The sequence below is a fragment of the Sceloporus undulatus genome, chromosome 1 (genome assembly GCF_019175285.1).
Source record: "Sceloporus undulatus isolate JIND9_A2432 ecotype Alabama chromosome 1, SceUnd_v1.1, whole genome shotgun sequence".
Classification (NCBI taxonomy): Eukaryota; Metazoa; Chordata; class Lepidosauria; order Squamata; family Phrynosomatidae; genus Sceloporus; species Sceloporus undulatus.
In genome coordinates, this window is record NC_056522.1 from 80,676,154 (window position 1) to 80,703,667 (window position 27,514).

General features: G+C 42.4%; 2 protein-coding genes across 2 annotated transcripts in view; one reads left to right on the top strand and one right to left on the bottom strand.

Annotated features, from left to right (window-relative positions):
- The window catches only part of SERAC1 (serine active site containing 1), a 36,221-nt gene extending 27,876 nt beyond the window's left edge, over positions 1 to 8,345 (top strand). The window contains 3 exon segments of the mRNA XM_042480534.1: positions 1,975 to 2,157; positions 3,540 to 3,683; positions 6,318 to 8,345. Coding sequence (XP_042336468.1) covers positions 1,975 to 2,157; positions 3,540 to 3,683; positions 6,318 to 6,457 — 467 coding nt within the window. The 3' untranslated portion in view covers positions 6,458 to 8,345.
- Positions 8,346 to 10,335: 1,990 nt separating this feature from the next.
- SYNJ2 (synaptojanin 2) overlaps positions 10,336 to 27,514 on the bottom strand; it is a 96,954-nt gene continuing 79,775 nt past the window's right edge. Inside the window, 7 exon segments of the mRNA XM_042480414.1 lie at positions 10,336 to 13,599; positions 19,870 to 20,081; positions 20,864 to 20,972; positions 22,069 to 22,184; positions 24,217 to 24,351; positions 25,316 to 25,489; positions 26,314 to 26,482. Coding sequence (XP_042336348.1) covers positions 12,787 to 13,599; positions 19,870 to 20,081; positions 20,864 to 20,972; positions 22,069 to 22,184; positions 24,217 to 24,351; positions 25,316 to 25,489; positions 26,314 to 26,482 — 1,728 coding nt within the window. The 3' untranslated portion in view covers positions 10,336 to 12,786.

Sequence of the window (27,514 nt, forward strand, 5' to 3'; positions counted from 1 at the left end):
TAAGGGTGCACAGTATTATTGTGAGGGCACAGACCTACTTCACAAATGTGAATTGATACAGAGGATGTCTCAAATGTTCACTGTGCCACTGGTGGAATTTAAATTTGACATTCTGATGTGTAATCATGAATAGTTGTGATAGCAGACCCCACTTTTAGGATTTTGGGGGCCCTTGGGTAGTCTGCCCTGGATACCCAATCACCAGCTAGGTCCCTGTCAGTACTCACTACCACTTGGCCTCCTCAAATTGTGATACTGCTGCAGGTGCCAGCCTGTTGCTTCCTCTCATTTACGTCTCCATGAGATAGCAATAGCATGTATGGGGGTGGGTTAAGGAAAGGCATTAATCCCACTGCGCCTTGTTGGGATATAGAAATGTCATCACCAGTGTCATCACAGCAAAAGGTTAAGATTTATTTTTCAAGGGAAAAAAGGTGGGTATTTTGAAGGTAAGGGAAGAATGAAGTCAATGAGAGACAGAGAGAGACAACTCAAAAATTGTGGGACCTAGTATAGCAACGTTTTTTGCTGGTTTGTTTATTTCAACTGTTTATGCTGGTCTTTGACTGTAATAAAGTATAGTAATAGTAGTATTTGGTTGAAGAAGTGATGCTTAGGTATCAAATATCCAAATTCTTTACCATTTTTACATTAGAAATTTAAATTCTATGGTTTCAACGGCAAAATTAGTTTTTCATATATAAAACATACAGTATGTTTGGGGGGGTGTGCCTTTTATCAATGTAGCCTCAGGACTCCAAAAAGAAAAGCCAGGTTTATGGATTTGGGGAACTACAAGGTTTGACCTTGCCTTCTAACAGTATAGTATAGCAGCTGGCTCTTAAAAACTACAAACTGTTTTGGTTCATTGACAGATTTTGCTGCTGTCATTTGATATGTGACTAATCTTTTCCCCAGAATATTTTTGAAGCTGAGATCTCAATCATAGCATTTAATGAGGTTCCAAAGGAGTTTTGGGAATACTGAAATCACATGTTTAGAAACAAGATGTTTAGGAACTGTTGGATTCTGCCCTTTTAAAAATTTAAATAGAGGGAAGGGAAGGAAGGCTGACCCCAGAAACCTTATCTGCCATTCTATATGCAAGGCAATGACAGAAGCCATGACATTTTTGTTTGTTTGTTTGTTTCTGTGCAGCCTTTCTCCCAGAAAGGGACCTCAGAAAGTTCACAGATAAAATTGTTTTATAATAATTTTTTAAAAACAATTAAAATAATTTAGCTAAAAGTACTGTAATATACAGTTATATAAAAATACAGGCATTGCATGTATTGTGTGTGTAGACTGCCATGTCAATTGAGGTGAACTGAATGCCCTTTGTAAGTCATAAAGAACATGCTAAGTGGGGCAGATGTTCCTCCCTCCAATTCTCTGAGGTCATTCCAGTTTCTTTCAAGAATTGTGGGTGCCATCCTAGACAGGAAGCCCAGACACCAGTGTCTCAGGGAGCAAATATCCATCACAGATACATCCTCTGAAATACTATGTTACTGAAGAGGGTTTTTTTTGTGTGTGCAAGCAGTAACCAACTAGTTGTCTTATTTCTCTTGGCTAACAAGGAGTGTATCAAGGGTATTGAAGCTGCCATCCTATCTCAATATGCCATGGAGCCTTTGGCAAACCTGTTGACCTGTTTATGGTTTCATAGGTTGGCATATAATGCCCTCCCTCACCTTTCATGAGGCGCTTGCCTTTCAGCCTCGCCTGAACAAACATAAGTAAGGACTAAGATCTACACTTTTTAGCTCTCCTGAGAAATGTAAGAGCCAGAGATCTATTTAAAGTGTACCAGTGTTTTTCTTGGTTGTGTGAAGGCTTTGGACAAAGGGTGAGCAGAAAAGTCACCTTGCAAAATGGAATTCAATGTAGAAGTGAGGAGGGGACCATGGGCAGGGCCCCATCTCTGCCCGAGACATACAGCTGTTCCAATTTCACAAATATATTTGTTTTCAGGTCTTCTAGTCAAGAAGATGCTGTTGGATGCGTCCCTGGACCCTGGACTGAATTCCATTGTAAACAATACTCGAGGGATTGTATTTTATAGTGTTCCCCATCATGGCTCCCGCTTGGCAGAATACTCAATAAATGCTAGATTTCTGCTCTTTCCTTCTGTGGAGGTTAAAGAACTCAGCCAAGGTATGCCTGATTCATAGTGATTTAATTGTGTTTGTCCATGTCTGTGTGCATACTTTGTGGATTTTTTAGCTAGTTTTGAAATATAGAGTCCCCCATAGCACACCTCCTGGAATTGACCTCCACACCAGAAATCACCACATTCCAATTTCCATTCTTGCAAGATACAAGATAACAAAGCTTACATTTAGTGCTGTATGTTAAATGAATGAAAGAGCGATTGAGATGGAAAGCAGAAGGAAAGTGAAGTCAGGCTTGGACATATGCCTCTTTTCTAGAACATGGCCACATAGCCCGAAAAACCCACAAAAAACCATGGATGCCGGCCATGAAAGCCTTCGACTTCACATATGCCTCTTTTTTGCAACCGAGGACAAGACATCTAACTGTAAATAAAAGCCATTTAAATAATTGCAACAAATGTACAACAAAACTAACAGCTATAGAACTTTGATGAGGAGACAGCTACTTCTGATCCAAGATTCTTTCTAAAAATGATGCTAAGCACTGAGCCTGGATCAGGCAAAGGACAGCCCTTTGTGTGATGATGGACTGCAGCTCCCAGGTGAGCCAAACAACATTACCTGTAACATTGGAGCTGCAGCTCCCAACATCTGAAGGGCTACACTTTACCCACCATGGAGGGTTTAGAAGAAGGCTGTGAAAGGGAGACTGCTGCCTTGGGAGAGAGTAAGAAAGGCTGGATGAAAAGCCCCAGCTGAGCATACTTGTAGGATTTTTGGGATACAAAGCAGGATTTCTGTCAAAGATCTCAGTGGCTGGATGATTCATATGGTAAGAGGGACTCCCTCAGGTATCCTAATCCCAGGGATAGTTTAGGTACCAGTACATTATATTTATAAAGCAGACGGAAGGTGAATTCAGACTTGGGGATATCTACAATACAAATTTATGTAGATTTTATTACAGATAAATTGTTACATGTTCCCCTGTTTGCTGAGAATGCTTCCCTATGTATCCAAGGCTTTACTCCTACCTTCCCAGACTTTCCAGTGGAGTGGGAGGCAATGACTGTGGAATGAACAGACTGTGGTCTAAATGGGCTCTCTTTGTTTAAGTCATTTCATTTCCAAACAGTCTGTATATGTATAATGGAAAGAATTCACAACATCTCAGTAAATAGATGTTGCAAACTGCATTCAACTAGCATAAATCACAATGTAAATACTTGATTGCATGTACTTGGCTAATCCACCAAAAGTAGAGTTCTACAATGCATACTCCTTACTGTACTGAAATCCACTTTTTCCAGAATACATTTTCCATGGAGGAATGTTATGAACATAGTGGGATTTTTAAAATCTTAACATAAATCAGTTTAGGTAATTAGAAGTATGAGTTTAACTTTCTTTTTGTTCTTCCAGATTCTCCTGCCCTCAAAGCATTGAATGATGACTTTCTGTCATTCGTCAAGGATAAGAGTCTTCCTGTATTGAGTTTTGCAGAAATGCTGCCAACGCGAGTTGGTAGAATGCTGAGCCTGCATGTTGTACCGGTAGAATCTTCAGGTCTGACATTTTCAGCATAGCTCCTTTAAAATTAATTGCTGTAGGAAGAGGTGGGAGTTGTGTGGCAAAAGCACACAGAAATAAATGCCAACAGAAAATGTACTATGAAAAAAATCTGTAATTTAGATGAATGAGATGGACCCATCCATCCTTGTAGCCCTACTACCAGAACTCTATCCCCCAGTTCTTTCTTTTCTCTTATTCACTGCAGATTACTAGCAATTGAAACATTGTCACATTAATATGAACATTTTCATGATCACAATAAACATGTAGCAGTCCAAAATATCTACATGTAAATTAAGAGATCTCCAAGACCAGATTAGGGTCCTTTTAATGTTCCTGTCTTTGCTATGTAGCGATGATGATGATGATGATGATGATGATGATGATGATGATGATGATGATGATGATGATTTATTTATAGCCTGCCCAAACACAAGGAATCCGGGCGGGTTACAACAATAAAAATAAAGAGAATAAAATAAAATACAAAAATAAATAAAATACAGTAAAATAAAACAGAGCGACGTGAGTTACAGTAAATTCACAGTTAGGCCTGATGGAAATCAGGCCTGTCTTTTTCACTCCCTCCTAGGTCTGATGATGACAGTTGGGGCGGAGGGAGGGCTCTTCTTTTTGAGGCCAGAATATAATTTCAATTAAATTTAATGTAATTCTTCTCATTAATTTAAGAGAAGAATTGGTGGACAGAGTGACGTAAGTCACAGTAAATGGGGAGCAGAACTAGGTAGGGAAGGCTTGCCGGAAGAGATCCGTCTTAAAAGCCCAGGAGCCCTGGTGGCGCAGTGGTTAAATGCCTGTACTGCAGCCATTCACTCGAAACCACAAGGTTGCGAGTTCAAGACCAGCAAAAGGGCCCAAGCTCGACTCAGGCTTGCATCCTTCCGAGGTCGCTAAAATGAGTACCCAGACTGTTGGGGGCAAATTAGCTTACTAGCTAATTAAGCTTACTTGCTGTTCACCACTATGATCTTTGGAATAGCGGTATATAAATAAAACAAATTATTATTAATTAATTAATTAATTAATTAATTAAAAGCCTTCTTAAAGGCTGTAAGAGTAGAAATGTCGCGGATCTCCTTCGGCAGGTCATTCCATAGCTTCGGAGCTGCAATGGGAAAGGCAGTCAGAGAAATATATTTGGGTGTCATCAGCGTACTGATAACATCCTGCCCCATGTCTCTGGATGATTTCTCCCAGCAGCTTCATGTAAATGTTAAACAGCATAGGAGACAATATGGCGCCCTGGGGGACCAAATTTTAGCTCTCTTTTAGAAGAGCAACTGTCTCCTAGCGCCACCATCTGGAATCTGCTTGAGAGGTAGGACCGGAACCACTATAGAACCAGAAGGATACCATGGTCGATGGTATCGAAGGCCACCGAGAGGTCTAAGATCACCATCAGGGTTACACTTCCTCTGTCGATGCCTAGACAGAGATCATTGACTAAGGCGACCAAGGCTGTCTCAACTCCATATCCCACCCTGAATCCGGTTTGAAATGGGTCCAGATAATCAGCTTCATCCAAGACTGCCTGTAGTTGATTGGCCCTCTCAATAATACCCACTTCATTTTATTTTCTGTAATTCTGATTCTGTCTTCTACTTCTTCTTCCTATTATTATTACAGTGTTCCCCTCCCTTACATGGAGATCTGTTCCTGACACACAACCCCCCCCCCCCGGGTAAGGGGAAAATTGCATATGTTCGCACCCCATTGAAAATGGGGTGTGTGAACACAGTGCCATTCACTAGATTCTCCTTGTGGCTTCAGTGTATGCTGAAAGCCACAAAAATGAAGCCCACATATGGTGTGGGCTCATTGTATTATTATAATTATTGGTACTGTCTTTAAGCTTGCAGAGTTTGAGTTTGATCCATATTCTGCCTCCTACGAACAAAGAACACTATCTGCCAAAGACTTCTGAGCCTTCAGAAGAACCAAATGAAATGGAAAAGGCTGTGATCTTGATTATTAACACACACCCTTCACAAAGAGCTGCCAGGGCTTAGGGGATCCTGCCCCAGTAGTTGGCAGGTGGCATTGGTGGTTGCAGAGGAAGGGGGAAATCAACAATCATCTCCCCACTCCCACCCCTTGGTAATAATCTCTTCTCAGGGATTATGGTCACTGGTAGAAAAGAATCTGCAGCCATCCCGGATGGGGTGCTGTATGAGGATATGCAGAGTTTTGTTTTGTTTGTTTTTGACAGGTGAAATCTTTACAACAGAGATCTTTATTTAAAACACCTACTTCAGAAATTACACATTAAATGATAAGACTATTGGTCTTACAAGCTTTATGTATATAAGTCATGGTTTACTGTGGCTTATGTGCGAGCATGGGTGTAAATGTAGTCCTGCATTGTTTTTAAAGATTAGACTTAACTGAACACACCATGTAGACTCTTGAAACTGATTGGTGCTTGGCTGTCCTGATCCAGAGATAATTGTATATAGTGCTTTATTGTACTTAACTGTTGACAGACTCATAATCATATGTACATAACGAATGGCCATATGTATCTCCATACAGAGGGCTGTTACTATTTGCTGTATGCCTTGCCTTTCCCATTGTAATGTTGCTGGCTTTTCTCTCTCTCTCTTTCAGATTTAGGCATAGGAGAACTCATCCCAGTAGAAGTTAGCCACTTGAATATTTGCAAACCGAAGAACAAGGACTCTTTCCTCTACCAACACACATTAAAGTTTATTCAAAAGACTTTAGCAAGGGAGCTGGGCAAACAGTAACTGCATAACTTTGCTTATTTGTATTAGGTATTTGCTTCAATTCTGAAAAACTCTTTTTCTGATTATGTCGGTAGCATGCTGGAGCAGCAGCATATGTTTTTATCATTGTCCTGCTGAATTTTTAAAAACGTTTCCTAATAGGAGACGTCTGGCATTTACTGAAGGTATAAATACAGTGCACCCGCATTATACATGGCTTTGAGCGTATGCACTCAAGCCGCGGGGAGCATGTGGGGTGCAAGGGGCACCGCATCCCATTCAGATGAATGGGTTGTGTGCCTGTGGTGCCCCACGCGCTCCTGTGCTGCTGTGCACACGAGCCCCATTCAAATGAATGGGGCTCCAGCATAGGCGGAATTCGCCTTATGTGGGGGGGGGGGGGGCGGAACGGATCCCCTGCATAAGGTGAGTTTCCACTGTATGCATGGATGCTGGTGCCATACATCTCAAAAAGAAAATCCATTACTTTTTTTCTTTGTATGTATATTCCTGTGTGTTGTGTATGCTTTCCTGGAATGATATAACATGGGAAAAGTCTTTTTTGGTGCTTAATATGGAAGCTCCCTTTGGGGGCCTTGACTATCCTCTAGGAAACATACAAATTTTTCCTTTTACAATCCTCTTTCCCTTATGAGGCCTCCCTGCTCACTATTGAAAAGCCAGGTGTGCAAAACACTCATGTTATGTTTGTCCTGTTATCATTTTAGCCAGCTGTATATACTGGTCAGGAGTGGGGATGGGTGAGTGTAAGCTGATACTTCCTGGGTATGTGTGCTGTAGGCAGTAAATGCACTGAAATATCTGTTCTACCACAGAAAGGTAAAATCTATAACCATCCATGCTTCTGCACTGCAAATGTCAGGTTGTCATAATACATACTGCAATGATAAATGAAGAATTGGTATTTGCTGAAATGGGAGGGAGTTGTATAGTTACAGCTGAACCTGCAACCCTAGACTATACTCTTTGTATTTATTTGCAAAAGAAAAAAGTGGTGGTGGCGATCCAGTGTATAGTGTGAAGGGGAAAAAATGCAATATTGTTTTATTTTGCATAAAAGTCTGCATTAATTAAGAAGCCATAGAACTCTTCCTTTGATTGATCCTCAGTGACATAATTCAGACATTATACTAAACTGTGGGATGCTCCAGATAATCAGGAAAAGCATGCTAAAGACTGACTGTACTCCATTTGCTTAACACTCCCATCTTGAGCTGCAATGCTTTCTATGTGAAGCAACAGCAAGTATAACGGTGAGCCATCAATTAGGAATCATGACAAATCATGATACAAACCATAATTAGCACTGATCATTATCACCGATTCGCCAATTCCTCATAATAGCAAACCATGATTTGGGCACTGCAGCAAGCTTTGGTAAAAAATTATCTTCACAATGGCTTGGATGAGACTTGCATTGAACCACTCTCCATATGTCAAAAATATGCCTTTTATTGTTAAAAAAGAAATGGTTGTTAGTAACAACTTACTGTTTTGTCCTTTATAGAAATTGTTTGTAACTGTTGGAGCTGTTGAAAGCATGCATTTCTTCCCTTGTTAATATGTAGTATGCAATTTATATTTTAATACTATTTGTCCAATAACAAACCGGTTATATATAATTTTAAAATAAAGCCAGAAAAACTTAATCTTCAAGAAGCTACAAAAATGAACCGTACTTCTTAGACTTAAAAAGAAACATATTTGATCTTTTGCAATTTATTTATGCACCAAAAGGCAGAGCTGGGGAAGTTACATGTAATTTATAACTTTTTGTAGTAACAAGCTGGAGCAGTATTTTTCCCCGTAATGGCTAGAAGTGATTGACTACTCGGGGGGGAGGGATTGAGTTGGGTTTTTAAATAAAATAAAATAAAATGTCAGCCTACCCTTTCTGTCTTCCTCTAATTTGCTCAAATGAAAATGTTTGCTGCCACCACTGCCAGAAGAGAGGCTCTGTGAGTATATGGGGAATGGAGGTGGCTGCCTGTCTTGCCAAGTTGGCTGTTCCATACAGCGGTGCAGGGCATGCACTTGGACTGACAGGGTTGCTGTGAGTGGTGAACGTGGGATTAAAAGGAGGAAGAGGTGTTTCTTTGCATACCTAAGGTCTGTTCAAGCATGAAATTGAGAGCAGTAATTTAGAAGAAAAGGAGATGGGAAAGTAAGAGGGTTTGAGTGATTGTGTTCTGCGCTCACTCAAACTATTTGTTTGCAGCGTATGTGGCTGCTGCTTGGTCTGCTATGCCTTGACTGTGTAGGTGGGGGAGGACAGGCATGATTAGCAACAATCAAGCAAGTTACTTTCAGGACTTCAGTAACAGTGACAAGTAAAAACCACTTGAGTGACCAGAGTACTAAGTAACAAGTCTTTTTTAAAAAATGACTTTCCAAGACCATAAAAAGCAACTGTAAAATTAAAGCTAAAATGCTCCCTTTTGTGGTTAACCCAACATCGATGATAGGTAGCCGAACATGTACATTGTTTTGTGTGAAAATTGTATATATCAAATATTTTTAAAAATACTGTCTCTTAAGTGTTGTCTGTTTCATTTGTGCTAGCTCATCTACACACAAAAGTAGGTGATGCTATAGATTTGCGGTAAGACTCCTGCAGCCCTCTAGATGTTGGACTGTAGCTCCCAGTGTTTGTCACCACTGAGTATGTTTACTTAAGGCTGTGGGGACTTGCAGTTAAGCAACATCTGGAGGTCCACATGATTCCCCCAACTGCTGTAGATAATGGATGGACAAAGCCACATACCTGAACTAGTCCTAAGCTGAATCAGTAACATGGGGCTTGAATGAACTGTGTATCTCATCTGTTGTGCCAATTGTCTAAATCAACCTGGTTTTTTCAGACTGGAAAATGCAGTTCTGATTACCACTCAGGAAAATGTTTTGAAAACAGCCAAGCCGCTTGGGACATCTATTTTTTTTATTGTATGGCACTTGGCTAGTCTTGTTGCTTCTTTGATTTGTTCAGACTATCATGAACTACAGTTGATTATACAAAGGATGCTACTGAAAAGATGTATGTTTAATGAGGCAGCTCACCAGTCAGACAGTTATAGGATATAGTGCTGAAGGCCAGATACTTATTTGAGTGGAGTAATAAAAATAATATTCATTTGCAATGCATCAATTCATTTAAATTGGCTTTTTTCTTTAATGCTTTTATTGTCATGTAAATGAGCTGCCACAAAGCTGTTAATTATCTTTTGTTGCAAAGAATATAGGGATTAACAATAAGCCATGCTCCCTTTTTTTTCCAATAGGCATTCAATTTTATGTTTTGATGCAGCCATAAATATCTAATGACACTTTTGGTTTATTAGATGGTAGCAGTTAGTGTTTTGATTGTGCAGAAGGTAGGGAAAATCTCCATACAAATGCACCCACACTACAGTGATACTGAAGAGATAATTCAGCATCTTGAAATCTTGAGTTTTGTGAAGTGGCAAGAATGAAAAGAATAGATGAAAATGTGGGGCATGAGACTAGCTAAATGCCTTGCCATTTTTATACAAAGCCCTAGTCCAGAAATATACCTATGGAGAAGAAGGCTGAGAGCCAACATGGTGTAGTGCTTTGACAAGGACTCTGGGAGACAAGGGTTCAAATCTATGGAAATCACCCCCCCTAGGTGACCTTGGGCAAGTTATATATTCTCGGCCTCAGAAAGGAAAGGGCAACTCTCTTCTTAACAAATCTTACCAAGAAAATCCCAAGATAGGCTCACCTTAGGGGTGCTGTAAATTGGAAACAACCTGAAGGCACACAATAGCAACAAACAAAGAGCCTGTTCTTTGGGATCAGCTGGCTGACACTTGGCTGGTACTGTCGATTTTGTTAGTCATCTGTTTGGAAAGGCTGGGAGCCTCAATGCAGAGTTGATACAAATCTTATTTAAAAATTGCAATCTTGTTGGTGCAATATGCCAGCATAATGATATGTCTGAAAAGTGTACTTTTTGCAGGGGTGAACAGTGGCAGTGGGATGATGGAGGGGAGAGCTTTTTTTTGGGAGCCAGCAGGATAACGTTTGCCTAACCACAATGGCTTTCTTCCTCTGTCTTACTCCATACCTTTGAAACTGCAGCCATTGAACTCCCATCACCTGTGCCAGCATAGTCATGCCAATCAACAGCATCTCAGCCAGACTGCATTTTCTTAATTCAGATCAAAAATAATATTTTTTATCTTTATGCCCTGCTTATGTGTATCCCAGAACTACCTGGCTAGCCTGTTAAAAAGTAGACTAGATGGGCTTTAGGTATCATCCAACAATGACTAGTGCATAAAATGCAGTTAGGGCTCTCTAGGTTTTTATAGTTCTAAATCTGTGTTGATTAATGAGACACATAGCAGGATATGATATACATACAAGTACATACCTGAGACACACACACCAGTTCACCTTCATCTTTTTTAGTATCTAAAGTAAGCGAGAAGCTCACTACACATTTAGCCACTGGACTTCAGAAAAAATCTGTAGAACAAGTCCGATTTCTTAAAAAAAAGTTTAATAGTATTATAGAGAGACTCAATTCAAAACAAAGACTCCCAAGTACATTATACAGACCCCATATATGCATTATTTAAAACCAATTAAATTAATTCCATTATTTATTTAGTAAAAGTAATGGAGCCTTGCCACTAATAAATTGCCAGTCTTGCTCAGAAACAAGACTGGATAACTTCATGAGATTCCCAGGTAAACTATTCCATGCTTCTTTCTTACATCCTTTTCTCTTTCATGCTCACACTACATTTTCTCCAATACAGTCCCACTGATCCTAGCCTGAGTGAGTTTAATTTTCGGTTTAGCCCCAAAGGGTCAAAGCTAGTCAGCCTTTGTCATAGAGGCCTCTTAAACATCTCTGTGTGACATTTTCTATGTACATCCATGTGTCTCTTTTCTTCTATGGCAGGGATGGGCAAAGTGCAGCCCAGGAGCAGACTATGTCCCCCTTGGCTGTTTTTGTGGTCCCCAGGGGGTTTTTGTCCCAAAATGCCACTAGAGGATGTTGGCATGTTTCCACCACATTTTGTAGGGTCCTAGGCCAATTTAGGTCCAGGAGGGGCCTTTCTGGGAACATGATAAAATGCGATAAAAATGTCCCTACACCCTCTAGAGGAATTTGGGGGTAAAACTTTGTTTGTTTGCTTGAACATGTGTGCCTCCCCCCCCCCCAGTTCTAGGGGGCCAGTACAGCCCCCTAGCTTCCCATGGCATAGTAGTTTGGGTGTTGGGCTACAACTCTGGAGACCACGTTTCGATTTCCAGCTAGATCATGAGATCAGCCTCAAGGGAAGGCAATGGCAAACCTCTAAACAATCTGGCCCAGAAAATTTCATAGTAGGGTAGCCTTAGGGTTGCCATAAGTTGGAAATGACTTGAAGGCACACACACACACACGAGAGAGAGAGAGAGTCATCCATAGTTCCCTACTTTGTTCTATAGCAACCAGTCTTGATCCTACTGACCCATACAGAACCTGGGTCAGTGGCTACAACAAAATTCAGCAACAAACTGACTTATTGAGAGCTATGTAGGAGTAATTCCTTGGCATTCACCACTCAGGATGAAATTCAAAGTAGGGATGGAGCTGTGACCACATGGCTCAGAGGCTATGTTATTTTGCTATCATGTAAGTGAGGTTCTCATTTTCTGAAATACAATTTTCTGTCCATTAGTGCTGTTGCTACTCAGGCCTTCAACAAGGATAGCAATCCTCAGTCCTCACCATCCTTGGTTGCTGCACTTGTGTAAAGCAGCCTAAGAATATATGTGAGTAATTACTTTTATGTCCACCACCTTCAAATTATTATATGCTTGAATCCCTGATGCAATCAGAAAATGTCCTCCCATGCAGGAATTGATGCACTGCAGAGAGCTTGCTGGACTGAGCCCATCTGTTTAAAACTCCTTCCCAAACCTCACAGATGTGAAGAAGCATAAAAAGGAAAGGGCAGAGAGTTCTGGGATGTGCAAGTTGATCTAAAGCATGTTTACCACAATTAAATCTCAGCAAGTTTAATAGAGTTATTTTGCAGAAGATGTGGTTTTAAGACAAGATCCTGTTTTTCATGAAAAGAAATTGAGCAAAGTGCAAATGAGGAGTAATTATAGCAGTACCAGTACAGCCACTGATTTTAGCACAGGAGTTGAATCACCATAAGGGGAGTGTGAAGTACCATAACACATTTGCTTGCATCTTATCTCACAGTAAACCAAATTGTTTTAAAGAATCTTGTTTTGTTATTATCATTCTTATCATCATCATAATGTTACTGCTCTTCCATTGAAAAAGCAAGAAAATATGCTCATAAATTTAAAACAGAGCTTGTGTCTTCACAAGCATTCTGGGTTTTCTTAATGGGAAGCAGTTCATTTGATCCATGAGGTCTTGTGTCACTATTGCCGTCTTCTCCAAATGTAACCCAGTGCCTGAAATCTTTTGGACTGGGAAGTTTCAAGTCTTCTGGAACATGGCTGGGACTGACCACTAATGGCTGATAAACAGCAAAGTCAACCTCTAGGTCTAATAGATTGGTATTTCTCATAAGGCCATCATTGTCTGAAAGCTGCGGGTGCATGTACAAAGTAGGAGGAACATGTTGGCTGCCAGTTAATGCTGAAGTGTGTGGCCTCAACACTTTAGAGCCATTCTTGACTGGGCTAGGTGTGACTGCTGTTGCAGGAACAAAAGAAGCAGTAGGAGAGAGTGGGAGTGTGTCAGAATCTTGACTTTTAGAACAATATTCTGATGGACTGTTGTTATTGTTGGAATTGAATGTCAGACCCTTATGAAAGAGACTGTCATTGCTTTGGAGTACCTGCAGATGAAAATCTGGGGGAGCAGATTTCTTTCTCCTTGGTGGAACTCTTGGAGTGTAGATGGAATTTGAAGAAGGACTATGAGAACTTTCCTCTAAAAGACAGAGTGCAGCTGGCTGCCTTTCACTGCTCCTCCTCCTCCTCCTCTCAAGGACTTTGCAAGGGGGAATTGTTCTTGGCTTAGGAACAGGAGCTACCCTTGTTGGACTAGTAATGGCTCTGGCTTCAAGGTGAGATTCTGGTAGTGCAAAGGACTGGTGACTTGTTGACTCTTCACATGGTTCTTCTGGAGATGGAGGCTGTAAAAAGAAGTTGATAGTGATCAGTCAATTACAGTTCTATTAACCCGATGCTTAAGATCTCTCCAGATGGGTGAATATGTCCCAAATGTTAGGCTATTCTGTTTCTGAATTTCACACCTTGTAGTGGTCCTTCTTGCTCCCATGTCCAGTCATGCCCAAAATCATGAGGCTTAATCAGTGTTTCTCCTGCTTGAGGTATGGTTAAGTGAGCAGCAGATAAGGTTTCCCGCTATGAACACAACACCTCCTCTCATGCTCCTCCTCTAGTATCCTCATTCTGACTTGCACATTTTTGTTGTTTTTGTTAAAATAGTACTAAAGTGCAATATCAGCTTAAACCTATAACTGAAAAAGGTGATGGAGTAGAAATGTTCACTCTGAAAATGTAATGATGGAAAGAAGGTAAGAGAAAAAACTCATGACAAAGGTCACATTCCCATTCAGTACATCACTAGTGGGGCCAACTAGAAGTATGCAAGAAACTAAATGTCCATTTGCTATAAATTGTAGCACTATGGTTGCACTTTAGCTGCCAAAGCAACATCCCATAGATTAGCAGAGAGGGACATTTTGAATTCTCAGTTCTAGTGCCTTACCAAAATACAAAACCCTCGCATTCCATAGAATGTAGCATTTATAGTGGAATTGTAGTGCTATATACTGGGTAGTGTCAATGGGGCCCAATAAAATGACACAGATGTTGGAGTTTATCCCTGCCTGTAAGGGAAACTTCTGGGAGGGGGGGATACCTTCTGCCCTGGTCTGGGTTTAAAAAGTTGTGACTAGTCCCAGAGGTTCATGACAAATAGACTGGAACAAATGTTATTTGTTTCATTTCTGACTTGCACTAAGGTGAAAATATCATGAGGTTTTCTAGGCAGAATGTATTCAGAAGTGCTTTCCAACACTATAATTCAATGATTTTAAAAGCATGTGCAAATGATTTAAACTTGCAACTGCAAGTGCTCTTTCATCGGAAGTAGGCCCCACTGAGTGTAATGGGACTTAAATGTCTGCATAACGAAGCATCAGACTATAACCAGGAGCCACTTTGTAAAACAAATGGCATAGTTGTATGGATGCTTATTCAGAGGTAAGCCTCACTGTGTCCAATTGGACCTTATGTACCCTAATCGGGCACAGGCATGCAGTTTGAAATCTTTTGTCAAAGCATGTATACATTTGTACTTCTCCCCACCATGAGTAGCTGTCAAGCCCTGGGCATGCTGGAGGAGAAGCATGGGAGATGACCAGACAACACACAGCTGGAGTTCTACAGCAGGGGAAGAGAAATGAACTCTCCCTTTCTGATCTGCAGCAAACTCATTTCAGTCCCCTCACCTACTGAACTCCAGGCAGGTACTGGGTGGTCACCTCCCCCATCCCAGCCAGTAAATGCCTCCCAGCTGCCTATGGAGAAGCATGAATCTAGACTCAGGTGGGGGATGCAGCTGACAAACTAGGTCAGATTTCTAGTTTTCAAGAGGATTCCTTGAAAAGTATCTGGAGAGGGGAAGTGCTAATTTCCAATATTTTGTCATCTTCCTTTTCTTTCTATCAAGCATGGCTTTTTAAGCTGAGACTCTACCATGCAATTTTAATATGGGTAAGACTATCAGCTTTTCATCTTCATAATGGATTTGGAAGATCTTTGTATTGGGAAGGGAAAATACCACCAGGATTTCTCTTGTTCAGAGATCAGTCTGTTAATGTGAGTGCCCATTCCAATATCTTCCCCCCCCCCTCCTGCCCCCCCCCATAACACTTCCAAATACAAGGTTTCTTGCATATGTCATTAAAATGAAATGGCACTACCCTGAGATGGTAGCATGGATTGTACCTTTTCAAATTGGCAGGGAGAAATACCATTTTTACTCTTGCTTTTTATTTTTAAAAAACCCTCACTGCTATAGAAAATTAACTGTAGTATGAAGTGTACTTGCTAAGATGTTTTCCCTTATATGTCTATGAGAGAGCCTCAGGGCACCATTCTATCCCCCATGCTGTTTAACATTGACATGAAGCCGCTGGGTGAGATCATCTGGAGACATGGGGCGGGGTGTTAGCAGTACGCTGATGACGCCCAAATTTATTTCTCTATGTCTCGGACTGTTTCAGCAACCAAGGAGGGCATCTCCCCCCTGAATGACTGCCTGAAGTTGGTAATGGATTGGATGAGGGAAAATAGACTTAAGCTGAATCCAAATAAAACGGAAGTACTCGTGCTAGTTAACCCCAATCTGGGTATGGAGATAAGTTCGCCAGTTCTAGATGGGGTCATACTTCCCCTGAAAGACTGAGTCCGCAGCTTGGGGGTGCTCCTGGATTCGTCATTTCAACTGTCTTCTCAGATTGATGCGACAGCCAGGAGTGCCTGTTATCAGCTTTGGCTGATACGCCAGTTGCGTCCCTACCTGGAGCAACGGGATCTAGAAACGGTTGCACATGCTCTAGTAACCTCTCGCCTTGATTTCTGCAATGCGCTCTACATGGGGCAACCTTTGTGCCACGTCCGGAATCTCCAATTGATACAAAACATGGCAGCCAGACTGATCGCTGGAAAATCCAAGTTCAGCCATATTACACCTATTTTAAAATCACTACATTGGCTGCCTATCAGCTTCTGGGCACAGTACAAGGTGTTGGTTATCACCTATAAAGCCCTACATGGCCTGGGTCCAGTCTACTTGAAGGAACAGCTCCTCCCAGACAATCCTTCCCATACATTCTGATCCTCCGGGAAAAACCTCTTACAATCTAGAAAGACCAGACTGGCGGTGACCTCCCGGAGGTCCTTCTCTGTCACCGCTCCAAAAACCTGGAATGACCTGCCAGAAGAGATTCGCCAATTATCCTCACTTGAGGCTTTTAAAAAGGCGTCAAAAACCTTTCTCTTCTGGCAGGCCTTCCCCGACTGATAATGTCCGGAACCAATTGAATCCCCCTCCTTTTATTATTTTTCTTATTTGTGGTTTGTTTTTTAATTTTGATGTATTGTTATGTACTTTTTAGCCATCTTTTACAGTTTAATTTTATAGTTGGGAGGGAGGGTTGGGTCGGGGTCTTGTGGGTCTTGTTGTTTTTATTGTTGTATATTGTATTAACTTTGCTGTTACCCACCTCGATCCTCAAAGCGGAAGAGGCGGGATATAAATACATATATTATTATTATTATTATTATTATTATTATTATTATTATTAGGTTTTACTTGCCAACAGACTTGGATAAACATCCAAAATCTGTATTTATCACCTAGTAGTTGATGTAGAATACATCAGTGGTTCTTGATCTGGGTTGTATGGACTCAGGGGCTGTGATATCCTCACAGTGTCTGAAAAGGTTTGAAAGCTGCTCCATTCACTTCCTTCCTATAGTGGAGCAGCCACATGATAGGAGCCATGGCAAAGCCTGGCTGGCTGGCTGGGCGTTGCCTGTCACATGGCTTCTCTGTGTGGAGGAGACAGAATGAGCAGCTGAGCCACAGCAGAGTGAAGCTCCTCTCTTCCTTGTCCTCCCCTCCTTTCTTGCTGGGAGCAGTCCAGTCTCCTCTCAGAAATGCTTCAACCCCCCCCCCCTTTTTTTTTTTTTTTGTCATCTTCATCAGGAGGGGAAGGGACTGAGACAGGGCTGCAAAGGGAGCAGAGTTGTTGGCTTCCATGTGCACAAGTCCCTTTTCTGGACAGTACTTTGTGATTCCTTGCTTCTTGAGAGCAAAGTTTAATCTGCTCCAGCCTCAGCCTCCTTAGTTTTCATCGATCATCTCCAGGTGGGGGACAAGGGTACAGCTCAGCTCTGGCTAAAAAGAAAAGAGCTGTAGGCAGATATCCAGCTCACATAGTACAGCAGCAGTTGGCTACAATCTGAAAGGCTTGATTTCTTCCTATAATTGGCATAAACTCTGCAAGGAGACTATGCATTTACTGCTAGATTAATTCTTCCAGTTGTGGCATCAGAGCTCACCTTCTGCATCCACCTTTTGGCTAGGGACAATTAGGCTAGATTAAACGTTCCTTATCCCATCTCCCTAAGGAAGTGAGAAGAAATCATGTAAGTTATTTTTCTAGATGGGGAGCTGAGACTATTCTTTTGTCCTTGCATACCATCCAGAAACCTCACACGCCTGGCAGTGTCAAGTCCTGGGAGAGGCTGTTGCTGCTGCTTCTTATCACATAGAATGGGAGGGGAGGCAGCTCAGACCATGAAGATTTGGTTGTGTTGAGTTCCTGGTGGAAGGAAAAGGTAGGTGCACTCTGAATCACACACCCCTCCTTCTGTCCCCCACCAGTAAGAGAGAGTAGGTGGGTAACTCCTGAGGCTTGTCAGCTGCTGGGTAGTAAGAGGAACTGTGTGCAGAACTATGTGCACATGTTGGATCTTATCCAACATCTGGTGAAAGTTTCCTCCCCTCTGCAGCCCCTGGCATTGCCCAAAAGCCCAGGGCCGGCCCGCCCATATAGGCGAGCTAGGCAGTCGCCTAGGGGCAGCAAACAGTAGGGGGTGCTGGGGCAGTGGGTGGCAAGGGAGCTGGCAAGGCCAGAGTATGTGTGTGTGTGTGTGTGTGTGTGTGTGTGTGTGTCCAGAGCCGGGCAGAATGATCCCCTGGTGCCAGAGTTGGCTGTCTGGCGCTGCTTGCGGGAGCAGGGAGGCGGAGCTGCTTGTTGGAGCAGTCCTCTTCTTCCTCCCCTCCTCCCTCTTGGTGGGCCTTCCTGTCTGCACCCATGCTGGAGAGATAACCCGGTTTGGCACCGCTTTCACTCTTTCTTGGCTCTAGGCTATTGAATTCTGGGAGTTGGGCCCACAACAAATGGCAACTCCCAGAATGCCATAGCCTTGAGCCAGGATGCTTAAAAGCACTGCCAAACCAGATGATTTCTCCAGTGCAGATGCAGCCTCAGTTTCTTAATGTGCATGCGCGTGCGCACTCCTCCTGAAAGTTGGAGTTTGTTGTGGGCCTGGGCCCCACAACATACTCCAACTCCCAGAATTCCATAGCCTTGAGTAAGACAAAGAGTGAAAGCGGTGCCAAACCGGGTTATTTCTTAGGCTGTGGATGCAGCCTAAGTCTCTCTCTCTCTGACACACGTGCGCGCGCTCCCCTACCCCAAGTCCTGGGAGTTGGGGTTTGTTGCTGGCCAGCTGGGCCCTTCTTATTTCTCTTCCTCCTCTTCCTCCTCCTCCTCTTTATCTTCTTTCTTCTTTCTCCTCCTTTTCTTCTTTCTCTTCCTCTTCTTCTTATTCTCTTCCTCCTCCTCCTCCTTTTTCCTCCCCCCTTCCTCTTCCTCCTCTTCTGTTGTTGTTGCTGTTGATATTGTGTGCCTTCAACTCCTTTCCAACTTATGTACAGCGCTGTGTAAATTTACAGCGCTTCATAAATAAAGGTTAATAATAATTATTATTATTATGGCGACCCCAAAGAGTTTCCTTGGCAACTTTCTTCGGGGGGGGGGGGGGGGTTGCCTTTACCTTTCCCTGAGAGGCTGAGAGAGTGTGACTTGCCCAAAGTCACCCAGTGAGTTTCCTTGGCAGAGCTGGGATTTGAATCCTGGTCTCCATAGTTCTAGTCCAATACTCAGGCCACTAAACCATGCTGGACTCTCCACTGCATTGAAAGGTATAGTGCTCAGTTCTTATTTATTGTTGTCTACCTTCAAGTTGTTTTCCACCTTATGGAGACCCTAAAGCAAACCTATCCTGCGGTTTGCTTGGCAAGATTTGTTCAGAGGAGATTTGCCATGGCTTTCCGCTGAGGAAACTGAGAGAGTGTGACTTGCTTGAGGACACCCAAAAGGCAGGGAAGCGAACCCTGGTCTCCAGAGTCCTAGTCCAACACAAATCCACACAAAGCTACATCCCAACCTTCTATCCAGGAAGAATGTCAGAATGTCCTCCATTTTCAGCAAGACTGAGACACATCAATTTATATTTTGGCTTTTAGTTGGTCGTGTCCTCCATTTTTCTTGAACATTCTACAGTGTGTCCTATATTTTATCCTATGTTTTGAGGGGCTACAGGGGGATGCCAAAATATTTATCGCCTAGGGTAGCCAAATACCTAGAGCCGGCCCTGCAAAAGCCTACTCCAGTGCATCTTCAGGCCTGTGGGCCAAGTCTGGAGGATGTATGGGGTCAGGAAGCAGCTGCAGAGGAAGTTTCCCCTCCTGGTTCTGTAGACATAAGCCATTCAATAAGCAACCTGCAAAACCTGAATGCAAAGAGTTTAATACCCATTTTAAGCATGAGCAATATAAACTGATATATAGATCCTACCCCAGCACTTGCACATCCAGACTTCCCTCCTATTCTTTGCAAGGGTACCAGTTTCTTATTAGCTGGAACTTTGGGTGGAGGACGCTGAGGTACGAGTGTCAGAACGGGTGGCAGGCTGTGAAGCGGTGCTTGCTTTGAAACACTGGGGAAGGTTTCAGGTTTTGTGACACTTTGAGTTCTTTGAATAGGTGCCACAGCTTCCTCTGGTGTCACTGAAATGCAAAAGATGACAATCTATAGGCCAGGTAAATTGGAATACCATTTCCTGAACTGTGCTGTATTCAAAATTTTTATTCATTGCTTATAACTAACCAGCTTTGGCTGAATTGAAGAACTTTATTAAACTTGCTATAAGCAAGCCTTGATCACTTTCTATAAAACAAGTCTGGACAAAGGTTGTTCATATTGAAAAGTTCTTCCTTTGATTGTTTGAGATAGAGCTCATATTCCATATGGTTAAAAGCCCCCATCCACACATTTCAATTCCTTACATCTTCAAGCTGAACTGAGGAACTCCTCTGAAACTCTGGAGAGATGATGTCAGTGAATGAAGCTGGCAGTAACAGGCTAGCTGGGCCAAGGGTCTGCCTCTGCAGAAGCCAAATTATTCTGTTCCTCCATTTGTATACAAAACACCATGGAACCTACTAATGGCTAAACATTCCATTTCAATTGTAGGAACTATTTTCACTTAGCCCATTACAATTTTTATAACCTCATCATTCCTGATCAAATGTAAGAGATGAAAAAGAGCCCTTTCAAAGCAGATGTTTTATCTAACACAAGGCATCTTAGAAACAAAGACAAGTGTTATTATCATGCAAACAGAATGGGTTTTGAAGGTCACCACTGTACAGGAAAAGATATACAGCAGTAATCAAATTTGACAAAACGTCTGTGAGAAATACTTGCCACAGTTATGGAAGTATGATGCAAGGCATAAAAACAGCTGCCATCAAAGCTCTTAGGACAGTGGTTCTTTAATTTGCTTTACCTCCTTTTGCTTGCATCAGACATCGAATGGCTTCCTCTGCTTCCTGGGGAGTGGTGGTTTTGATTTGTTTGACGTTGTAAGGTTTACTAATTCCAGTCCGTGATTTTGGCTGGCAAGAATTAAAAACAAAACACAACAAGATGAGAATGTGAGCCCAAAAGACAGTCATGTGTGTGTACACCCATGATGGAAGACTTAATATTTTCACAGAATGACTAGCTTTCTCCTATAGGTTACAAACTAATGTAAGTTCATTCCTGCTGTATGAAGGAATACCTTCTCTCACACAGTTCTTTCTCCCACACTACCATGTCCTTACACCTTCCAAACAGGTGTTTCTTAAGTCTGGGGTCTTCACTGAAGTGGCATTATGCCTCTGGGATTCAGTGTCCAGGAACATTCAACCAGCCCCATTGCTTCTGTCATATACAAACACAGGGGAAAGCAATCCTACTGCTTACCCTAGATGATGAAAGTTCTGAGTGTTACAATATATTGCAGTGTATTGTAGTGTTTTAAAAATTTTTTGTAAGTTATTTGAATATGAGGTGGAAGATAGACAACAGGGATGTAGCAATAAAAATTCTGCCCCTTAAATGAATTTTTCCTTCATTCTGCAAATTTCTAACACAGCAGCAACTTAAAACTTAAGGTCACATATTTAGAAATACAGTTTAAGCATCCAAGAAAAGGGTCAGGCAAACTGACCAAGAGAACATGAACATAGCAAACAGAAGTGTTCTAAGTGTGAATGATATTCAATGCCTCACACTCTAATGTTAGAAACTTGGGGAATGATGGAAAATTTCTGGGGGGGACTCTTGTTTTGAGGGGGATCTCTTCATTGTTTCCAGCCTGTTAATTACATCCCTCATTGACTGATGGAGAGTTAGATAGATAAGGCAGGCTGTTGTCACCATTCTTGCCAGACAGAGGTGGAAGTGAAAGAGGGGAAACTATAAAAACTCAGCAAATTTGCCTCTTGGCCAGATTGATAGCAGTGCGAGTAAAAGCATAATCCATTGCTTCACTTGTTCATTCAAAAAATAAAAAGCTGTTTCCTAGGAATGTGGGTATTTGTCCACCTATCTATGTAAACACCTCCTACACAAACAGTGGACTGAATATGTTAATTAGACTGGTGCACTGTTCCTAGATACTGCTTTTTGTTTTAATGTTTTGGACAACTGTGTCAAGCTACTCACTGGTTGCTGTGGTGCCCCTGGAAGAAGCTTTGCTGTCTGTAGGATAGAGGAGAGAGAGTGAGGGCCTCCTGAAGTGATGCAACCATCCGATGGGGATTTTTTAACAGATACTCCAGCTGCAAAAGAGATGCATCAAATGTTGTTTTTTTTAAAAAAATTCCCTGGATAAGTGTGTGCAGGTTAGAGGTAACAGTGAAAATGCCTTCAAGTCATGAATTTCATAGGGTTTTCTTAAGCAAGGAATACTCAGAGGTGGTTTGCCACTCTCTTGTCCTAAATATATCCTAGAGCACCTGGTATTCATTGGCAGTCCCCAATCCAAGTACTAACCAGGCCTGCCCCTGCTTAGTTTCCCAGATCAGATGGTATCTGGTGCCTCTAGTGTGTTTACACAACACAGTGAAAATGGTATAGTTCAATATTGGTCAGTTTACCAACTTTTGATTTCCAAAATCTTGGTACCCAGACTGGGACAGGGCATGGAAAAAGGAGCCCTGGCTATACAGTGGTTAAAAACCACAAGGTTGTGAATTCGATCCCAGGAATATATAAGTAAACATAAATTCTTGAAAAAGATTCAGTGAAGCTCTTAAAGGCTAACACAATGGTTCTCACACTGTGGGGTGCGACCCTCAGGGGGCAGAAGAGTTGAAGATTCTGGTCCCTTCTCCTTCTCCCAAACTTTTTAATGTGTAAAATTTACACATGTTGTGTGCCTTCAAATCATTTCTGATATACCCTAAGACAAACCTAACACAGGGGTTTCTGAGCAAGATCTGTTCAGAGAGGATTTGCCTTTGCCTTCCTCTGCGGCTGAGAGAGCGTGACTTGACAAAAGATGCCCTGTGGGTTTGCATGGCTGAGTAGGGATTTGAACCCTGGTCTCTAGAGTCTTAGTCCAACACTCAAACCACTACACAACATTCTCTTTTTGCAATACTTTATGCCAGGGGTAGGCAACCTTTTTGAGCCGGGGGCCGGGTTGCTGTCCCTCAGGCGACTGGGGGGCCGAAGCCGGGGGTGGAGCTTCAACCCTCCGGGGCGGGGCCACGTGCCAGGGGGTGGAGCTTCCACCCTCCAGGGCAGGGCCGCGTGCCAGGGGTGGAGCTTCCACCCTCCGGGGCGGGGCCACATGCCGGGGGTGGAGCTTCCACCCTCCAGTGGCAGGGCCACATGCCGGGGGCAGAGCTTCCACCTTCCGGGGACCAGGCCTCCCCATTTTTGCTGGCCCCTGACGGGGCCCCAGGCCCCGTCAGAGACTGGCAAAAAAACTGGTGGGCCCCCTGGAGGGCCCCAGCGACGGCACCGGGCCTCCCAGAGGCCCCCTGCCGCCCTCGGAGCCCTCCTGGAGGGCCCCAGGGACGGCAGCAGGTCCCCCAGAGGCCCCCTGCTGCCCTCGGAGCCCTCCTGGAGGGCCCCAGGGACGGCAACAGGGCCTCCTAGAGGCCCGCTGCCACTGCCGCCGCGGCCGGCCATCACGGCTTTTCGCCGCTCTGGGCGCTGCCATTTTGGGCGAAAAAATGGCGGCACCCATAGCCCCAGAGGCCACTATGGGCGCCACCATTTTTTTGTCCAAAATGGCGGCGCTCAGAGCGGTGAAAAGCCGTGATGGGCGGCGGCAGCGGCACCAGGGGCCAGGCGGCAGGCCTCCGCGGGCCGCATCCGGCCCGCGGGCCGGAGGTTGCCGACCCCTGCTTTATGCATTGTGATTCCACAGAAGAAAAGAAAATGTAGTAAGGGAAAGTGAATTCCATTTCTCAAACATTGCAACTTCATTATTATTTATTTTATTAAAAAACATACTCTAGTCCTTATGGTTAAGAAGATGCCTGTTGAAGAAGATGCCTGTTGAAATCGATGGCAGTGATGGAATAGGCTTTCCAGGGGCACTTCTCTTTACCCTTCTAAGTAATACAAACATGATGCTGGTGCCATGAACTTGCACATTTTGCACAACTAGAAAATTCAGCTTTTCTTGGCACAGAATTTTGATGAGAATGGGTGCAGATCTGTTTTCATGCAAGAGTACACACAATCTTCCTCACTTCCAAATGAACATATTTAAAGCTGTGATTAGAAGAGTACAGTAATCTGGACATTGTTTTTAGCACAGAGGAAGCTTTGTAGAGCAAAAACATAAACTCTTACTTGGAGGAGGAGGTCGCTGTGGTGGCTGAGTTTGCCGAGGCCTACCAGGGACAGAAAGAGACCTGCTTGGGGAACGATGACGAAACTCGCCACTTCCTTCTAGCTCTTGTTTCAGTTCACCCAGGTCAGCATCATCTAAGGGACATATGCAAAAATAAAACAACAACAGAAAATGGAACCATATGAAGAGAAAGCTAACACAGATGCTAACTCAGAAAGGGAATAAACAAAACTTTTGACACCTGCTTGCTATATGAGGAAACTTCCCAGGTGTTCAGTGACAAACATTCAGCCCAAATACATTAACAATAATTAATAATAATAATTTGTTTTATTTATATACCGCTATTCCAAAGATCATAGCGGTGAACAGCAAGTAAACTAATTAGCAAGTAAGCTAATTTGACCCCAACAGTCTGAGTACTCATTTTAGCAACCTCGGAAGGATGCAAGCCTGAGTCGAGCTTGGGCCCTTTTTCTGGTCTTGAACTCGCAACCTTGTGGTTTCGAGTGAATGGCTGCAGTACAGGCATTTAACCACTGCGCCACCAGTGGTTAAACTAAGCTCTTGCTTTGACCACTAGTCTCTGTTATTTCTAACCAGGAATGGAGATGAGTCACATAGGAAATTCATTCAGCAGATCAAATGTCACATTCTCTTTTCGCATGGGGCAAATGACCTAGACTTTCATTAGCATTCTTTATCATGGAGTTTCAGCTATACAGCTTGTTCTGAAGACACATTTATATATAGCTTTCTGAAAAGGACTGGCTGTAGTTTAAATGTGCATCCAACCAACATAAAACATGCTTGCAGTTGTACACAGATATCCCTGTGCCTATCTCAAGCAGCCTAAAGAGTAGACTGAGGTAGTGTGAGAGACACAAAAACACTGACCCACTAGACCTATAAAATCTGATGACAAATACGAAACTCAGCAAAGATTGGAATTGACCTCACATGCAAGTAGACCTATAATCTGTCTTCTTTCTATATGGTCATCATATAAAAAGGCATGTCTCAACAGACTCTTTTGAATGGTCCATATTGACCACTATGGCTATACATATTTGCTGTCTGTAAAATTAATAAGATCACCTTTATATGGATGCAACTTTCTTCCAGCGGGATAAGATTTGTTTGAATGTGTCACTGAGGCTACCGTTACACAGTCAGGCCCATCCAGAAAATCTTCCACTGCCAAGTCTGCTGCAGGAGGATACTGTGGTAACATGTCATCCAAATAATCATCTTCATCATCTAGGATATCACCTAAATCAGAATACATAATGAAACTGTCGAATTGAGAGAAGGAGGAGATGTTCTCTGTTCTTATTATATACCCTTATTACAATTTCTGGAAAAAGAGAGAAATTAGTTTAAAAGAGATGTGGGGTAGTACTATTCTGTAGATAGTACAGCTAAAGAAATTAGTTACGCAATGGAGATAACATCAGAGCTTCTGAGTCCTGCTACCTATCTTCAGGATGCCACCCTAACAAGCTTCTCCCAAAACATTTTATTAACAGAAACAATGGATAAATCCCAATTCATATGTCTAATTTAGGCTGTGGCTACCTCTTGCAGTGGCAGCAAGCCCCACTTCAGGAAATACAGTGTCAGTGAAAGCCTTGTGCTTTGAATATATCTGAAATAATTTCAGGTCAGACTGAAAGTTAGCCTTTGGTCCTCCATTTATTTGGACTTCATCTCTCAGAAGCCTCAGCAAATTTGGCCAACAGTCAGGAATTATTGGAGCTGAAATCCAAATCATCTGGAGGACCAAAGGTTGGGAACCACTGATATAGACATTTACTTGTGTAAGTCCCATGGAACTTAATAGGATTCACTTCTGGACAGATATGTATGGGATACAGATCTTACAAAGGTTAGTTTTTGGGACTGCAACTTGCACAATACTTAGTAATCATTGCCACTAGCCATGCTGTATAGAATTATCTTGAAAGAGCTGCAGGATGGAACAAAACCTCACTCTTCATTTTCCTGATTCCCAAGATACCAATTAAGAACATACACACACATAGCAAAACAGAAATCAAGTGTGTACAGCTTCATCCACAGTTCTCACTATGTACCTTCTGATTCATAATCTAGACTTGAGAAATCAAAATTTTCTTCTAGTAGACATGAGTTTGCTGTGGGAGACATTGGAGCCATGCTGTCTCGTTTCCTTGTGATCTCCTCCTGCAGGCCCTTTAGCCAGTCCTTGGTTTTAGGCCAAATCTTCACGGTCTTGCCTTTAATCTGCATCACATACATATACACAAAGAATGAATTATTTTCCCAGATTATTCAATCAAACTGATATGTGTAAATTTTCCACACATATGACATTCCGTTAGCAAACTAAAGACAAAAAAAAAACTTGGGTGTACACACACAGGCATATATTTTAAAAAACAGAGCTGAAACTCTTGATTGATAACTATGGCAGTACATGAACTGTCTTTGATTTTTTTCAGGTGCCCACTCTGATGACAAGTGATGATATTTAAAAAGATGTCTGTTGGTTTGTGTACTTAGGCTAATATCCTGTTCATGTTCCTGACAATGCTAATATAGGACATTAACGTGGCATTGAGAGCCAGCGTGGTATATTGGTTTGAGCACTGGACTGACTTTGGAGACCAGAGTTCAAATCCCTGCTCACCTGTGGAAACCCATGGGATGATCTTGGGCAAGTCATATTTTCAGCCTCAGAGGAAGGCAAAAGCAAATCCCCTCTGAAGAGATCTTGCCAAAAAAAAACCTGTGGTAGGTTCACATTAGGGCTTCAAGTCAAAAACAACTTGAAGGCATACAATTTGCCCTCATCATTTCCTAAATGAGCTTTTTGAGGTCTAAAAGATCCCAAGCAATCAAGATAAATCATCAATGGACTCCAAACAATCATCTAAGCCTCTTTCTACTTAGTAATATTTTTGACTAACATTTTTTACCATGGGAGGTGGGCATTCAGGTCCACCATGCACTGGAAGACAAAATGACTTTAAAAAACAAAACAAAACAAAACAAAAAACAAAACAAAACCCTGCTATGATATATCAAGTACTCTCTAGTTTGGAAGATGGGCAAAATGTGGCCCTCAGATGTTGTTGTGAAGCAGCTTCCAGCATTCTTCAGCATTGATTATGCTAGCCAAGACTAAATAGAATTGAATCCAACAACATTTGAAGGGTCAAGCCTTGCCCACTCCTACTCTAGATAGTCTGTGGAAACATAAGAAACCTTTACCAACATCCTTGGGTCCCTTCCCAGGAGAAAGACTGCAAGCAA